Source organism: Onychomys torridus, chromosome 13, assembly GCF_903995425.1.
Source record: "Onychomys torridus chromosome 13, mOncTor1.1, whole genome shotgun sequence".
NCBI lineage: Eukaryota > Metazoa > Chordata > Mammalia > Rodentia > Cricetidae > Onychomys > Onychomys torridus.
The window spans coordinates 63,830,309-63,848,690 of NC_050455.1; the positions used below are offsets into that span (position 1 = coordinate 63,830,309).

The window sequence follows — 18,382 nt, forward strand, 5'->3', positions numbered from 1 at the left end:
CCTGAGACTCCCATCTGTACCAGCTGAGGCACAAAAGGCTTGGGCAAAGATTACCATTACTGAGCTCAATACAGAGAATGAGTCGGGGACACTTTTGGTTTTGGTATCATTTATTTCTTTATTTATTTTAAACCCACTTGTAGTTTGGGTTCAGCTGGGAAGCAGGACATACAGGTGTGGTGGGGGACGGCGCGAGCAAGATTGGCCCATAGCTTTGGCGGGAAGCTCCCGACCCTGCTCCAGGGAGGTAGGTCCTGTTGTCAGGCTCCCAGCTGGCTCAGGTGAGGTGCCAGATCTTCTGGTGCAAGTGTCCTGAGCAGAGGAGAGTTCTATTCTCTCCAACCCACCTCCTCAAAGACCCAGTCAGGTGTCCCAACACAGTGCCGGGTGGCTGAGGGACATCATGTCATGGGCAGGCCTGAGTGTCTGGGACAAGGAACGCTGGCCGACTTCTGATGCCAGACAACAGCCTTGGAGGTGGTTAGCCAGAGGCTGCCATCTAGAGTGACCAAAGGAGCTGCTTCTCTCGGCTCCTGGGCTGTCTGGGCTCCGTCCCTGCAACTGCCTGGGCGTAACCAGTGGTATACTTCCCACCCCCCACCCTTCAGACAAAATAAAATAAAATACAATAAAAATTAGAATAAATACCAACTGGGGCAACATTTACATTTACACAGATAGACAAGATGATCCCCAAACTGTAAAGGTTTACAGACTGGATAAGGAAGAATGCATGGATGAAGATGGTTTTGGGGTGGGGTGGGGTGGGGTGCATGTTCCCCATGGGTGATGGGGAGGCCCCTGGCCTTGTCCAGGGGAGGTTGGGAGTTCTGCAGGAGCTGTGGTCCCAGAGCTTAGGCAATATGGCCAGTTTATGAGGAGGACAGTGACAAGCAGGCCACTTGAGAGGAAAATAAGGACCAACTTGTACTGACAGGTAGGGGAGCCCGAAAAGGCTCAACATCAGATCACCATGGCCAGAGAGAGGTGACAGCCAGATACCTAGCTTTGCCTCCTGTTCATTCATTCAGAAGCGGGCTTTGATAGGCTGCTTCTCTCGCAGCAGAGGAGGCTCTGGCCTGGGAAGAAGTCAGGGGTCTGTGGGTGCCTGCATTTCCCCCACTTCTTGCCTGAGTAGTTTCCCACAGGAAGCTACCCAGACTTGGAGATTTTAGGCTTTACTGTTGTTTCTTTAAAAAATAAATTAAAAAAAAACAACAACAAGGTTTTCTTTCCATGTCTGAAAAAGTAGCAGGGTTCTGCATTTACAACAAACAGACAAACAGCTGAAGAGTCATATTAGGATGGGCCAGGAAGGGCTTTCAAGCAACTAGGCAAACAGTAGGTCTGGAGCCACTGGGACACAACATGTAATTAAAAATATATTTATATATGTATACATATTTATATCTTGCATCTTCATACTGGTCTTCCAGGCCCTTGAAGGGGCTGCTCTTGAGGCAAGACCCCCCAATAGGCCATTAAGAAGGAGCTGCTTTAGGTCCACAGTACCCACAAAGCCATAGTCTCTGCCTCTACACAGTGTTTGGGAGCCCCTGTATGTGAACCCACTGAGGAATCTAGGACACCTCCCCTACTCCTGTGACTTGAATCTCCACCATCAACCTCTTTCTTCCTCATGGTCCTGCTTCATTCTTAGCAGATGCTTATGTCCATACGTGAGTGTGTGTGTGTGTGTGTGTGTGTGTGTGTGCGCGCGCGCGCGCACACACACGCATACACACTCACACACACCACCACCCTCTGGACACCTGGGAAGCAGGCCCGTGCAAGCTCACCTGTGGCTCCCTGAAACTGCAGGGAGCAGGTGTCTGTGGACCTGGGCTGCTCAACTCTACAAGAGCACAATTTCCCTGGCATCTTCTTTGTACATCTCATCAGCCCTGGCCTCCCCACGACATCACCTGTGGGGCTTGCGGCGTCCCTGGGATCCAGGCTCAGCCTAAGGCTGGAATGGGAAACAAGGCAGCCAAAAGCAGAGAAGAGAAAGATAGGAAGGACGACAGGGAGAGGAAAGAGATCAAAGCCGGGGTGGCCATTGATCTCAAAACCTCTTCCCAGCAGATCCTTTGGAGGCCCTATCTTGGGACGAGAAGATTTCACTTGGGGCAGCCGGAGAGAATTAGGGAACTCTTCCTTGCTCACTTCCCTTTCTGCTCTTCTAGACTTGAGAGAATTAAGACCAACCTTCCTCACTTTCATACCAGCCAGCCTGATTTGACGAGGAAGCCTCAAGAGCAGTGGTTCTCAACCTTCCTATGCTGTGACCCTTTAACACAGTTCCTCCTGTTGGGGTGACCCCCAACCATCAAATTATTTTCGTTGCTACTTCATGACTATAATTTTGTTACCGTTATGAATCGTAATGTAAATATCTGATACGCAGGACGTCTGATATGTGACCCCTGTGAAAGGGTCATTCGACCCCTAATGGGGTCTCAACCCACAGGTTGAGAACCACTGCTCAAGAGCCTCCAACACTGGGAAGCCACTGGGCTTGGACATGTTCCGGGAGATCCTCAAAACATGGGTTCTCATTTCCCAGAGACGAGGCAGAGCGGCCACCAGTTACCACACAGAGACCAGCCTCTAGGACTTAGCCAAATCCTCCTCTCTAGTCATTATAGAAAGGGTTGCTCCCTGGGACCAAAGCCTTTCAAGAAATCCTAGCTTTGTTTCTAGCCTGAAAAACTCCATCTGGCTGGCTGCCTGGTCACCTACCAAACTGTCCCAGTCATGACCCAAGGACTTCCCCTCTCCCTAACAGTCTTGGAGGCTGTTCTAGGTCTTGCTTGGGATGAGGCATGGGCGAGGTACAGCCCATGAGTGAGGCTCCAAGACCCATGAAGCCAGCAGCAGCTCCTTCCTCCAGCGGTTCCTTGGAACAAGACTTGCATTTGGTTGTAATTTGCCAGCTTCGTTTCTGGCCCTGTTTGTCCTGACAGGGGCCAGGGCAGGTCCTAAGGCAGTCCAGGAGACAGTATCAGCCCTTTGGAAGCTAGCAGTGGACAAGAACAGAGGCACTGCAGGACAAGGGCCCAGGAACACAGGATTCCAGTGGGGACCCCCATTGGGGCAGAAGTTTCCAATTACTAGCTGGCTACTGACAAGATGTTTGTGGCTAGATTCTTTCCAGAGGGGGCAGGGTTTGATCTCCCATTAATCAGGGGGTCCTTGAGGGGACGACTGTGTGATCACATTGAGGGCGTGTTCATTGAGAAGAGAGACTTCAAAGCATCGACTTTTGAAAACAAAATAAAAATAAAAGGGCGCAAGCTGAGCTATGAGCCCCGGCTTCCTTCTCTGCCTGAGGGAGCAGCAGGCCCTGGGGCTGGAGGCTGGGGGTTGGAGGAAGAAGCACGAAGGTTAGAGGGGGGGGAAGCCTTCCCCCAGTTCCACTGGGGCTGACAAAGGCTGTCAATTATGGGCGGCTGGTGGGGACCGTGCCTGCCTTTGTCCTCCCAGACATCTGCTACGCGTTGCCTGCTGCCAGTTGGCGAGTGCGGCCAGCCGACAGCACGTGGGAACAATGAGAGCCATCTCGACCCACTTTTCCAGCCTTCAGCAGTCCTGGCTGACCCAAGCGTGGCCAGAGGTGTGGGAGGCTGCGAGGCAGCTGGAGACAGTGAGGGGCAGCGGCAGAGACTCCTCCCATAAAGCTCTAGGGGCGCGGAGGGGGGGGGGGGGGATGGGTTGGAGGGCAGGGGGGGGGCAGGACCAGAGCTGAGGAGAGCAAGGGCGGCGGGTGACCACCACCGGGACAAAGAAACATGCGTCCCTTGGTGTGAGCCGCCACATGCTCGGGCTGGGGAGGCTGCATAGGGGAGCTCTTCTGAGGAATCCAATCCCCTCCTCGGCTGGTTCCAGACTGGCCACTGTTGCTGCTTGCTTCCCTGCTCATTTCTTTTTCCCGCCAGGGCCACCCCTGTCTTTTTGCCTGTCCATCTGGCCCTGTGGACCAGGGCCCCAGCTGCCTATGGGCTGCCTGCCAGGCCCCTTTGTCTGTCAGGCTGTCAGTTTCTGGATGGTCCTGTTGTAGTACTGCGTGATGGGGGGCGTCAGAGGGTTCCAGCTGTTGGCATGGAGCTCGATGACCTCCAGGAGCAGGGACCGGGTTAGCATGGACTCTGAGGGGCATAGCATCTTATCTCGAGCGCTGGCTAGGAGATCCGTCATCATCTCAGGCAGCTGCTCCTCCAGCAGCCGGCCTGTGCTTTGTAGCTGTGGGTGAAAAGTGTGGTCAGGATGAGACTTGGAGCCCATGATATGCACTCCTCTCTCCCTCCCCGCCAATCCTTGGCTAAGTAGGCTGGAGGCAATGACCAAAAAGATCTGGATTGTCCTAGGGACATGCAGATCCAGGCAGGAATAGCCAACGGTGAGATGCTAAATTTAACAACCATCTGCCAGCAGGAATGCCGGGAGCCAGGATATTGCCTGCTGCCCAGGCCTGACATCAACTCACTAGCAACTCACCTCTTGTGTCTGCTACCCCAGAACCTTTCCTCCTGCAGGAAGCTTTCCCTGACTACACTTGGCCCCTCAATTGACCCCATGGTCTGCTCCCTCAGGAGATCAGGTATCTCTGTGGTAATTTCTATTCTCCAGGTATTTCTCTGGGAACAGATTAGTGATCGGTACTTATGTGTGCCTGTGTGGAACAGGAGGGGACACGTGGTCTTTTTTCTAACTCCAAACCTACCCCTAGCTCCAGAACTGACCTCTGCCCACATCTGTAATAATAGGTAGGAGAGAAATATGAACTAAAGTAAAAGGCCAGTCAGGTGATCTTGGGAGATCCATCAATCTCGAGGGAAGGGGTGGACAAACAGGGCCAGGAGAAGCCCTCATCTTTGACTTCTGGCTAACACCTCCTGCAGGTCCCTTCCCATATAATCTGAACCCTCACTGCCATGGCACCCTGGCCTTGTCACAAAGTCTTTCCTGACCTCTGGGACCCACCTTGACCTCCCTCCCTTGGTTTCCATGGATATATACTCTGTATGCACATTCTTCCCATACATTCCCCAGGCATTGTGCGTGTGCTCACCTTGAAGCCATCTGAAGGAATGACCTCGTCCTATCTTTCCCTCAAATCTTCCCAAGCACCCAAGCAGGTGCCCTGCTGGAGCCCAATAAATAAACTTCATGACCATCCTATCCAACCAAGACTGCTGTGCAGACTCTTGGGACTTAGAAGCTCCTGTGTGCCACCCTGAGTGACTCTGAGCTATTTGTAGAGGGCAAGGATTTGCCCCAGAACCCAGCTAGCCTTGGAAGGAAGATTCTAGACGTTCCAGTGTTCAGTGGCTGCATCTTGAGATCAAGAGCCTTCCAAGAGGCTAAGCCAATGTAGGAGATTCAATCAAGCATTTGGCACCTTCTCCTAATTACATGCCATGGAAGTGAAGGGAGATCTTTGGGTCAGCAGGTCATCTGCAACATCTTAAGGCATTAGTGTGGCATGCCTGATCCAAATAAGGGGAAGTCTTGGGACAAGGAAGTGGCCAGTGCCAGCCTGTATTGATTCCTCTAGAGAACAATCCATGACTAGCTCCAGAGCCATCCCCCACTGCTCCACTGGTGAACAATTGACTCTTGTTCCCTCAACTGTGAGGCCCGAGGGCACGTGCATCTGGGGTTAGGCTGTCTGAGCCCACAGCTCACCTCCATGGAGCAGCACAGGACAGCATCTTCCTTCACATCCTGAGACTGCAAGAGCTGTAAAAAAAAGAGGACAGAGAAGGAAATGGTCAGGCCGAGCGTCAGCTGCTAGCCCGGCAGGTGGGCTGCCCAACTGCTCATTCTTGACTCAGCTTCCATGCTGCTGCTGACCAATCTCTGTACTGGGTCAGGATCCAGGGCCTGGCTATGGGAGAGAGTTCAGCCATCAAATCTTCTTCTCCATGGGTACAACACTGCAAACTCAAAGCCACCTGTGACCCATCCACAGTGAGTGCTTCTTAACCAAGGCTATGGCCAGGCTTCCTTGACCATATCCCGCCAGGTTTTCCTCTACCTATACAACCTGTCCTCTCAATGTCTCCCTTTAGAAATTGAGGCATAACTCGTCTAACATAAAATTTACCATTAAAAAAAGTTTTTTTGAGACAGAAGCTCATGAGTCCCAAGATGGCCTCGAATTTGCTATGTAATTGAGGATGACCTCCAATTCCTGATACCCCTCTCTCTATTGCCTAAGTTTTGGTATTAGAGGTCTGCACTACCATGTCTTGATTTTTTTTTTTTTTTTTAATTTGAGACAGGGTTTCATACTACAGTGCAGGATGGTCTCAAACTAGCCATCTTCCTGCCTCAGCTTCACCAATGCTGAGATCACAGGTGCAGATGCTACATTTGGCTCAAATTCAGCATATTCAGTATATAACTGCATGCCTCACACGCACCTCAGTTCGGATTCCACTTTCTGTATTTTTGTCCCTGGAGACTCTCGGCCACCCCATAACCACAGACCTCACTGTTCTACCCTACTCAGGCCCCTCCCACACATGACTCTTCTGATAGGCTTCCTCCTGGCGGTCTGGTGGGTAACTGATTGCCCCTATCCCATCCCCACTGACATCTCTCTGTGGTCCCTGACGTCTGTATCTTCTTGTGCGTCTGTTGTCTTTTTCCTCCATCAGAAACGAAGCTGAATACATTCGGGGCCTAATTTGTCCACCATCATCCCCAGCCCCTGGCACAGGTGCCTAGTAAACAGAAAATATTTGCTAATAAGAGTCTTTGGGAAGCAGGAAGATAGCCTGCCAAGCCGGCAGTGTAAAGAAGTACCATTTTAAGAGGACACTGCCTTCAGGGCAGTGATGCAAATAGCCTTGAGAAGGTAACAGTGAGGGAGATGTGAATAGCACCATCTCACACACCTCTCTCATCAGGAAGGACATGTGCAGAATTATAACTGATGCTTCTGCCAACACACAACTCACGTCCAGTGCCATCTAGGGCAGCATTTCTCAACCTGTGGGTCATGATTTCCTTGGGTAGTCGAATGTCCCTTTCACAGAGGTCACATATCAGATATTCTGCATATCAGATATTTACATTATGATTCATAAGAGTAGCAAAATTATAGTTATGAAGTAGCGATGAAAATAATTTTGTGGTTGGGGGTCAGCACAATATGAGGAACTATATTAAGGGGTTGTAGCATTAGGAAGGTTGAGAACCAGTGCTCTAGGGCAACATGGTGCTAATCAACAACTTCGGGGCCTCTGACCCAGCATGGCTTCCAGGACTTTCTTCTGAGCACGTACCCACAAACATTATACAACATACCCATTATCTACTTCATTCTATAGAGCCAAGGACAGACAATGGCTTGGACACCTGAGATGTCTACACACAGAGGACTGTGTAGCACACAGCAGTCTCTTCCCTCCACACTGCTGTCTGCTTCTGGAATTCTCTTGACTCTAGTCCCAAGGCTGCAAATGCAAATCCTTATAGAGAGCCCAAGAGGCTATTACTGAGCTAGTGTCCTGGGGGTGTTCTGAGAGCCACACATGGGTCTGTCATCTGGATGAGTCAGGAAACCAGAGCGAAGGTTAGGAAACATGGTCCGGAAAAAATTGAGGGGGGGTGGCATTTCACCTTGTAGCAGGCCATCTAGCCCACTCCAGCAGGAGCTGATTTCAAGGTCTGGAAGGGTATAGTGACCTCTGGGTTGGAGGGAGAGATATGCCTGCTTTCGTTTCCACCACAGGGAAGATGAAGGCTAGCCTAAGGTGAGTGCTGCATAGCTCTGGAACCCCTGCTGTGATGAACATCCCTCAAGTGCCCCCCAACCCCCCAACTCCCCATCAGGGTAGGGGCTAGCCGGAGAAAATCCTTAAACCAAAAATGGTCGGCTGGGTAGGGTGATGCACACCTGTAATGCTGTGGCAGGGAGATGTTGAGTTTAAGGCCAGTTTGGGAAACAAAGTGAGCGTCCACCTCAAAACAAACAAAAACCGCAAATCAAATTGCTGTAGAAATTACAATAAATAAATAAAATGCTTTAGAAATTACAAGGAAGGTAGAAGATGAGGTTTCTAGGGGAGGGAACCAGAGAGTATGTGTGTGGGGGGGTGTTGGCCACTGTGTAGGGAAGAAGAGACACTGGGGTACAGAGGCGAGTGAAAGGCAGGCTCATTGTGCACCAATTGAAGGCTGTGGTTGGAGCTACTCAGGCAGGTTTCTCACAGCACATGCAGGTGTGTGCCGGGGTTATATCTGGTCCTAAGGTCAGCTTCTGTGGGCCTGTAGTATCTCCCCACAAGAGTCTGCCAGGTTTAGTGACAATGTTATAGGAAATTCCTCAAAAAGCCAGGGCCTGAGAAGCAACGGCTACTGTGGAACGTGCTGTCCCTACCTCTGGAAAGTGGCCTTTCCCACTTCCGGTAATGCTGCAGGGAAAGCCACATGCAGCTTTGAGGCCTGCTGGCAGAGCACTATGACCCCTGAGCCAATAGCCCCTCCTCATCTCCTCTTCTACCCAGGGCCTGCTTGCCTGCCTTTAGCCTTCTGTGACAGGATGAGGCTCCGCTGTCTGTCTGTCCACGTTCCTTCCTTTATTCCTCTGCTCATTCCCTATTATCTATGTGAATGGATTATGTCCCCGGCTCCCTAAAGACCACTGTATCACTTCTGTCTCGGCAGGGCATGAGTCCCTCGCTTGGGACAGGGAAGACAGCTCAGGACTCCCAAGAAGAGCCGTGGGAGGGGGTCTTTGTTCCAACCTTATCTCTTACTTGGCTGTTGGGAAAGTCTGTGCTTAGTCAAAAACCACATCATGCGACAGGCCCTGTTGCACAGGCCTGCTGGGCTTTCTCAAGGAAGTTCCTGAGAGCTGTGTCTTCACCGTGGCTGAAGAGTACAGGAAGGAGCGGATGGGGAGGCAGCTCAGCTCGTAAAATGCCTGCCTTGTATGCATGAGGACCTGGGTTGGAGCCCCAGAACCTGTGTAAAAATGCCAAGTTCAACTGGGGCACGTTTGTAATGTCAGCCCTGGAGAGGCAGAGACACGAGCTGGGGTTCGATGGCCTATTGGTCTAGCCTAATTAGTGAGCTCCAGGTTCACTTAAAGAACTTGCCTTGCTGGGCGGTGGTGGCGCACGCCTTTAATCCCAGCACTTGGGAGGCAGAGGCAGGCGGATCTCTGTGAGTAGGAGGCCAGCCTGGTCTACAGAGTGAGTTCCAGGACAGGCTCCAAAACAACACAGAGAAACCCTGTCTTGAAAAAACAAAAACAAAAAAAGGACTTGCCTCAAAAAATAAGGAAGAAGACATATGACATTGACCTCTGACCTGCTCATCCCTTAGATGCAGACTGGCTTCTTGATGTTGAACACAAATGCCCAGACCCTTTAGTGATGCCTACAGAAACAGCTCGTTCAACCTCCTTCTTTGACCTCTGAGGGTGCCTTGCTCTGCTCCATGGATAGTCAGGAAGTTTCCACTTACTGTTTTTCATGGTAACAAGAGGCTCTCCTGTCTTGTTCAGTGAGGGGTCCTTCCCTGGAACCCCTTTGTGTATATCCTCCCAGGTTGAGCAGACCCATTGGTGGCTCCCACTTCTGGACTTCCCCTTTGTGGGTATCATAGTGCAGATATCAAAGAGCCTTTCCATTCTTCCACTTGGCCCAGAGTTCCTATTTTGTGTTCCATTTCTCTAAGCCTACATTCCCAAAGGGACAGCTAGGTTCTGGATAAGAGAAGCCCGTTTGCTGAGGGGCCAAGTATTTCTCTTATTTATGTATATTCTACTTGAGATTTTTCAGGAGATAGTTGCTTGAACTCAAAGATTAATCTCTAAAAGGAGTGGCCACTTAAGTAGACATAAGTCTTGTATCCTTCTTCATGGCTATATAATTGACAGTAGTCAAAGGCAGAGAAACCCAAGTATCTATAAACAAACGATCCATCTCTACAAGGGAATATTATTCAGCTCTAAAAGGAACTGTGCCATGTTCCATCACTTCAATGAACCTTCAAGACACTGCTAAAGGAAAGTAGCCTGGCACAAAAGAACAAATACAGTACCATTCTACTTAGATGAGGGACCGAGAACAGACAAATTCATAGAGGCAGAAGGCAGACGGCTAACAGGAACTGGAATGTGGCATGGGGGGCTATTCAATGGAGACAGATTTTCTACAGGGAAACATAAAGACTCTCTGGAGCGGGTAGGGATGATTACAGAGCAATTTGAATGGGCTTAATACTGTAAAAGTATACTTAAAATGGTAAATATTATGTTATGTATATTTTACCGCAACAAAACTGGCTATTAAAAAAAAAAAAAAGACAGTGACCGGAGCAGTACCCTCTGGGAGAGCAGACTGTCCTTCTGAGCTACCACTTTTAGAAAGAAGGACTGCATCAATAGAGGAGCAGCGTAGTCCAGTCTCGGAGTGAAGGTCTGGGCGGAGAAGAGGTTACCCCTCACCCAAGTCTTTGGCATAGAGAGGGATGTGGGCGGGCTGGGGCAGGCAAGCTACCCGCACCCTTGCACCGTGAAATGTGTTTCTTGGACGGGAATCCAAGGCAATTGTAGGAGCCCACACAGTGTTTGTTAGGAAGCGAATGCATTCCTGTGCTATTGTCTCTGCCGGAGCCTTGTTGTGGGCACACCCATCACATCCTCCCTCAGGGAGAAGAAGCTGAGGTGCTCCAGCCAGGCTGTGGGAGGCCTGACAGTAACTAGAGAAAGAGCATCCTCGAGTCCCCGGGGAAGGGCCATGGGGCATGGGCATGCTGCCCAAGGCGTGCCCAGGATGGAACCAGGCTGGCTTTTGGGATGCCACCCAGCAGGGAGAGAAAGAAGGTGCTAACAGAAGGAACTGTGGGGCTCCTGTGATGGGTTGGTAGGGGTGAGCAAGGAGACCACAGCTCTGGGTCTCACTAGATAGGGTGTCAACCTGAGGCACGCTGGCCAGCCCTTCCTGACCACCCCAGCTCTCCACAGACGCATCCTGCATGCAGTCCTGGAGAACAGGCCCAGCTGCCTCCTACACTACAGCCAATGCTGGCCCTGACCCTGTTGTCAGTAATGTTGGTTCTGGGTGGGCTGGGGAAAGCAAAGGGGGGGGGCAGGATGAAGAAGTTTATAGAATACACTGGCTACCTTCCTGGAGAGCGGAGCTCATCAGGATGCCCTGATTGGCTGCCTGTGCATATGGAAGTTGTAAGGACAGAAATAAAAGTGCGGAAGAAGTTGAAGGCCAGAAAGATTAAAAAGGAGATCACAGGATTGGAGGTGGAGGATACCTCAGAGATGGGCAAACACTGACAGTGGGAAGAAAGGAGAGAGAAAGAACGGGAAGAAGACACAGCCCCAGTGCATGGATCATGGGACGCTGGGCAGGGGACTTCACAGCCACCTGTACTGTCGGGGTGCCTTTTAGTCGCCAGAACCCGTCTATCCTATGCCTCTGCTGGCTCTCAACCTGCATCGCAGCCAAGTCTAAAAGACAACACAGGAACTGATACTCACAGTAACCACCTTGAGTCATCAAGAAGAGGGTCAATTACGTCTGGCTCTCTCTGTTCATGGAGACAGATACTCCATCCGAGAAAGCTATCATCAAAAATGTGCAGCAGGCTGGGAGTCAAGATCTGCCACTCCCCCACAGTCACCCAGGGCATGTCATTTCATCACCCTGTGCCTCAGCTTCCTCACCCGAGAATGGGGATAACATCTGCCTCACTGTTTTGAGAGTCAACCGAGATAATACACAGGCAAGAGCTTTGAAAAGTGCAAAGCCTGATTCAAACGCAAGGTGTTATTATTATGATTATATTTATATCTTTATAAACATATATCTTCCCTGCAGATCCCAACACACTTTGCACCCTCGTGACACTCTTGTGGAGACTGGCAAAGGCCACAGGCATTATTATCTCTACTTAATAGACAGAGAAACCGAGCCTCAGTAGTTAAATGGCTTGCATAAGCCAGACAGACAGCGAGTCTGAGCAGAGCTAGACAGAGCTCAGAGTCCTGGGTCAGCATCCTCTTCCTTAGAGAATGTTTTTCATTTCTCCCAGACTAGGTAATTTTTAGTTTGAAAGCTGAAACTCGTAATTCTTAATTCTGCTGACTAGTGACAACCACCAACCTGGGCTTTCACAAAATTGAATTGATTTTTCCTGTTCTTTGATTGCACTGGTGACATCTGATTATTCGTCAATACACTCTATCCTTTCATCCATCTGCTTACCCATTCATCCATCACTCTTCCCTATCCATTCACCCACCCGTCTATCTACACATCAACTCGCCTGCTCCTCCATCCACCCATCCATCAATCTTCCCATCCCTCCATCCCTACATCCCTCCCTTCATCCACCCATCTTCCTTCCTTCCTTCCTTCCTTCCTTCCTTCCTTCCTTCCTTCCTTTCTTCCTTCCAAATATACCCAAGTTAAGACTGTGAGTAAGCAGAGTTCACTAATGCACTGACCAGTGTGCCAACAATGTGCTAAGATACCTAAAATACACAGGCCTGGGGGTAGGAGGATGTAGTAGTATGACCTGCAAGGCCTGGGTCACATATTAACAAGCTTTAGATGCCTACTCAGTTTGTGCTACTCAGTTTGCTTTGTTTTTTTTTTTTTTTTTTAATCTCAAAGCTCTGGAGAGCTCCTGAAAGATTTTTAGATGGGGGCTAGCAGATGATATTTGCATTTAACAAAGGTCTTCTCTTGCACAGAGAGAACAAACTAGAAACCAGGAAGCTTGGGCTGGGCCTGGAGACAACAAGCCCAGTAAGAGGCTGCCATGTGAAATTGTGGTGGCTTGGATTGAGGCAGGCATAAAGGGAGGATCATGTCAAAGAGAGACTAGATTTACAGTGAGTAAGGGGGGCGGGGAGGGCGTGGCACATAGAAGCTGAGTTACTCCCAGGTTCGAAGCTTGATCGACTGCATAAATGGCAATGCCATGGATGGTATGGGAAGGCGGGAGCTAAAGAGCTCCGTGTGAGGAATGCTGAGTTCATGGTCTTTAGGAACCAGTGAGAGAGTGGCTGGCTACCTCAGTGCCCAGGATCAGTCAGGCCATAGGCGTGCGCGAGGAGACCTGGAGAACACATGGACTAAGAAGAGGAGGTAAGGTGTCTAACCTTGGAATGGCTAGAGGAGAAGAGAGAGGCGCCCTGGGGGAGGAAGAGGAGGGTGGTCAGAGAGCTAAGTAGAGTAAGAGGAAGTAGCGTCATGGAAGCCAGGATTTCCAGGAAGTACAGGTCAACAGGTCAAAAGCTTGGAGAGGTCAAGTAAGATGAACAATGACCACAGTGCCCTGGACTTAGTGATTAGGAAAGAGAGGGTGACTTTTGCCATGATGACATCAGTGGGTGACAGAGGCAGACAGGAGCTGGGGATTGGGCCTGGAGAATGGCAGGGAGGCCCAAAGTACACCTAGAAAGACTATATCTTTGCTTTTTTTTTTTTATTGGAGACCCTATCCCCACCCCATTTTGTTTCTTTCTCCCTCTCTTCCCAGTCTTTCTTGTTTCCCTTCAGACCCTGTCTGTGGAAGAGAAGAAGAGAATGGTATTGGGTTGACAGGGATGTGTGTGGAGACAGGAGGACCTGTAGCCTGTTTAAAAGTTTCAGATCGGATTAGATTGGACAGAATTAGGAGAGAGGAGGATCAAGTATGTGGATCAGCCTTGGATAAGAGAAGGGCTGTGTACCGTGCCTGTGTAGACGGAGGCTGGGCTGTGTACCATCCCTATGTAGATGCTCATGCTGCTTACCCTGTGGGTAAAGCTACAGAGTCAGCATGCCACATGTTCATTTCTTAGCATTATCAGTCTGTGCTGTGTGCATTTCAGATACACCCCCCCCCCCCACCCCCCCCCCCGGGGAATGCCTCTTAATATCACTTGTCTATTACCCTAACAAGGAGTCTTGGTAGGGTGGCCAGGGTCAGATGTCAAGGAAGTGCATGCTTCTGCCCTGGCATTCAGTCCAAGCCCTAGGTCTGGCTGCCAGCCTTCTAATGGAGGCGAGCAGACACCCTAGCTGTGGACCAGGCGCCCAGTGGGAATGATTTCTCTTCTTGCAGAGCTTGTAAACCTCCCCTACAAAGTGGCCACACTAAATGTCACATGGGCTTAGTGCTTCATCCCACAGCTGGCCCCAGGGAGTGGAAATGTAATCTGGGGCCCTGACCAGACACTGAATCCTTCTGTAGACACTAGAGCCAGGGGCCACGGCTCCAGTGGCTCCTCTTGGGGGCCAAACCCTGGTCGTGGCCTGGATAGGAGGGAGTTCTGTTCAGAATCCCTGTGGCTGTAAATTCCCAGGATCCTGGGGTCCTGTGGAACACCAGGGAAGTCAGCCGTGTCTGCAGCCAATGCCTCCCAGTGTTGCCTGTGGTACACTTCCCAGGCCTTTCTAGAAACTACTTGTCTCTTCTGTTTTGAGTCATCCCAGCATCTACCCATCTTGCTTCAAGGGCGGACTGGAGGTAGCTCTCAGGTTTCCCCTTTTCATGAGTGTGTGTGTGTGTGTGTGTGTGTGTGTGTGTGTGTGTGTGTCTCCTGAGTGTTGCATCTTTGGGCTCCTCATTGGTAACCTGCTTGACATTTTCAGTGTGTGTTTTAGGTATTCAGTGTACATTTTAAAATCTCCCCACCCCAGTTAGACACAGCGTAATCTTTCACGCTGGAAGGGCAGAAACAGGCTAGAACCAAGACAACTAACTTCCTTCCCCTAGAGAACTCAGAAGGTGGGAAATTGGGATTTGAACCCAGGTCTCGTCTGGCTTCAAAGTCCAAGTGGCTTCGCTACTGCTACCCAGTGAACCGCACAGAATTAGGCTGAAAGCGAGAGGCCAGGGAGAGGTGGGTGGGTGACTGCACCCCTGGCTTGCTTGGGATGCTCTCAGCTTTTACCTCTCATTTGGAAGCAATTAGTACCAGCGCCCCTTCCCTTCTCTGGACTGCCCGGCTTTGGGTAGTAGTTCACAGGGCCATGGAGACAAGGCGATTCCAGCGTCTTCCCCGGGTTCAGAGTCTTCAGCAATGAAGTGGGCCCAGAGCTCCTGCCTTTCTCTGAGGTTGAGCATGTGGATGGGGAGGAAGGCTTGGGGCTGCCAATGCTCCCTTCATCTCTATTGTGGGATGCTTACCACCGGAGAGGAGGAGGAGGATACCTGCACCCTGGACCTCACCAGAGCCTGCCTGCCTATCCCCTCGCCCCTGTCTCCCATCCCCACATAAGGAACAGAGTAAGACTGGGATGCTGTCACGGCAACTGGCACATACCATGCTGCTCTCTGCTGTAGCAAATAGACAACAAAGCAGACATTCTCTTGGCCTCCTGTGGGGCAGCATAGCCTAGGGAGCCGGGCACAGGGGCCATCGCTGACTGTCACCTACCACATTATCCTCTGAAGGAATGGAATAACTGTAGTTCTCTGAGTCAGGGAGGGTTAAGGCTGGCTGGAGGCCAGGCCTGGGGCTCTGGGTAGGTAGCCAGACTCCCCAGCTAGGGCCAAAGTGGGAACTCCTGGGTCTGTCTCACCATGCTGGGACCCTGAGAAGAACAAGGAGAAAAGCAGGGCAGTGGAGGGGGCCAGGCTGCCTGCTGCCCTCTGCCCCTAGCTGGGCCTCCTCCCTGCCCTGGCCCCTGCCTCCCCCACCTCCACCCACCCAAGGCCTGGCCTTGACCTTTCTAGGCTTTGCAGGGAGGGTGTGACAGCCTCTGGGTAAAGGGACCTAGTTGCTGCAAAGGCATTTTCCGCTTTCTAAAGTAAACAATCAAACAGGAAATTAATCGAAAAACCCACATCAACGGAAGGTTCAGGTTGTGATTTTCACAGTCCCAGAGCCAGGAAATTCAAGGTTATAGTTCCCATAGCAACTCGCCTGTAGAATGAGTGACTGCTGGGCTGGAATAAGACCTTGAAGAGTCAAGCAGGCCAGTCCTCTGCCTCCAAGGAACATCCCCAGCAGCAAGTCTGAATGTCTCGTGTAGACTGCTGATCTGAAGTGGGATGGGATACATGGGCAAGCTCAAGGATAGGAGTACTCTTGGTGTTCACAGTCAAGGACCTGTGAGCTGGCGATCATAGATTTCTGGGGGCTTCACTCTGTTCTATGCTGCTGTATTTGCACTGCCTACATGTGGAATGTAGAAAGATTCTCAGAGAGGTTGCCTACCCCACAGGCTTCATCCCCATGCCTATCCTCATTCACAGCCCCCTGGCTCACTGCCATCTCCAGGCCACTCCATTGGCCTTAGACTCTTTCATTATTGACTCTGGACCCATCCCAATGGCAATGTCTCCTGTGAGAAACATCTCATTTTGAGTGGCAGGCCCACAGGCTTCAAGAGCAGCCCTCAAGATGACACCATCTTTCCTGACCCCCCCCCACCCTTCTGCAGGATCAAATATACAATATTAAAATAGTAGTTTCCATGTACCTTCATGGTTCTGGTGATGATAACAAGGGCTACTGAACCAGAGGCAAACCTTCCCTTTCAAGTGGGAGGGGGCAGGGCATCTTGGGTGGGGTTTTCTTTTGTGTGTGAACAGAGGAGTCCCCACTTGACAGGAAAGGACAGGAGGGTGTTAGAGTTCAATCTCTGGCGGAAACAGCCTGGAATCCTTCCCTAGACATCACACCGCTCTCCTGTTGATATGGCCACTGGCAGCCCCCTGGCCTTACCAGTAGGACCCAGAGGAGGAACACTTTCCAAGTTGTAGCTGTAGCTTCCTGGGCACTAGGCCTGTGGCAGAGGGCACCCAGCCACCTGCCCAGCTGCCAGCCTGGCGCTTTAGCCAGCGCCTGAAGTGAGCATGGCTGGGGCAAGTGAGAAGCGGCGCCTGCCCGGGAGACGCAGTGTCTCCCTGATTTCCTAACAGGCCCAGCGCCGTGCCAGGGCCCGATGGGCAGCTCACCAGGTCCAGTCTCACTTGCGAAACTGTCCTTTCCTCTTATGGAATGAGCTTCCTAGGGGTAGCTATGCTGCTCTCTAGCCACCGGGAGTCACTAGGCTGCAAGGGCACTAGGCAGGTCACACCTCCAACCAGTCCCTCCTCCCTTGCCTGCATTCCTCTTGTCCTCAGGGACAGACAGTATGCCTCCTCCAGGAGCATGATGTTCCCTTTCACAACACCAGACAACTAGATTTAATCACCAGAGAGGGCGGGGAGGCGACTATCAGTAGAGTGGAGACTTCTCATATCTTAAACCTGAGGACCCTGCAGTAAAAAGAGCCACCCACTTGTTAGAGAGGAAATGGCTCTCTATGCCCAGGGGCCCTAATTTATAGATGGAGGCCCAAGATAATCTGGTGGGCTGTTCTATCCACCTTTCCCTGTACCCACCAGGAAGAAGCATTGTAGAGATTCTAGGTGGTAGGCCTACACCAACACGCTGCAATCTGTTCTTCCAATGGCAAGGGTCACCACCCATCTCATAATCTATGGGAGTGGGATGAGAAAGTGACTAACAAGGACCTTGAGGAACAGATGCAGTCACATTCTTCTGCCATGGAGCACGCCATTCGGGAAGAATAACCAAACCAAACCAAAAACTGTATTTAAACTATTCTCTCCCACATGGCAATGTTAGCTTGCTGCATTTAAGAACATTTAAGAAGGAACATAGCCGGGCGGTGGTGGCGCATGCCTTTAATCCCAGCACCCGGGAGGCAGAGGCCAGCCTGGTCTACAGAGGGAGATCCAGGAAAGGCGAAAAGCTACACAGAGAAAGCCTGTCTCGAAAAAAAAAAAAAAAAAAAAAAAAGGACATAAAGACAGGCACAGTGGGGCACACCTTTAATCCCAGCAGTTAGGAGGCAGAGGCTAGCCTGCTCTACATTGCAAGCTTCAAGATAGCCAGAGTTACACAGAGAAACTCTGTCTCAAACAACAACAAAAACTCCAAAACCATAAATGCCCACAGCTACCTGGATGCTAATCAGGGGATATGGTCTTCCTATGATGGAGCAGGTATGGCGGCAGAAGCCACACTACAGAAGCTGGACTGAGGACTGTCCCTTGGGTGACAGAACCCAGCTGGCTCCTTGGTGGGTTAGTGTGTAAAGGCAGTAACTAAGGGCCAACTAGGCAGGACAGCTGGGCCTGGGACAAGTCAGCTCTGTTAATGTTCAAAGAATAATAGGGCTGTGCTAAAGGCATAATTAGCATTGTGCTCACAGTGGCAGGCACCCAGCAGAAGGGCAGACAGGCCTGGGCTGAGAAAAGGGCCTGGGGCCACTTGGGGACCTCAGAAGCAATTCAGTGAGTACTCTGCCAAGTCCCAGAGACCTAGAGATAAGAGAATTTAATTGGCACCTGGAAATTTGTTTGGCTTTCAAGCCTTCCCCTTAGCAAGGTAGAA

General features: G+C 50.9%; 1 protein-coding gene across 4 annotated transcripts in view; it reads right to left on the bottom strand.

Annotated features, from left to right (window-relative positions):
- Nucleotides 1–2,436: 2,436 nt before the first annotated feature.
- The window catches only part of Ctif (cap binding complex dependent translation initiation factor), a 262,595-nt gene continuing 246,649 nt past the window's right edge, over nt 2,437–18,382 (bottom strand). For all 4 annotated transcript variants that reach the window (XM_036205046.1, XM_036205048.1, XM_036205045.1 and 1 more), the window contains exons 11-12: nt 5,689–5,742; nt 2,437–4,242 (exon numbers count right to left, since the gene is read on the bottom strand). In XM_036205046.1, the coding sequence (XP_036060939.1) occupies nt 4,027–4,242; nt 5,689–5,742 (270 nt within the window). In that variant the 3' untranslated portion in view covers nt 2,437–4,026. The remainder of the gene's footprint in view (nt 4,243–5,688; nt 5,743–18,382) is intronic.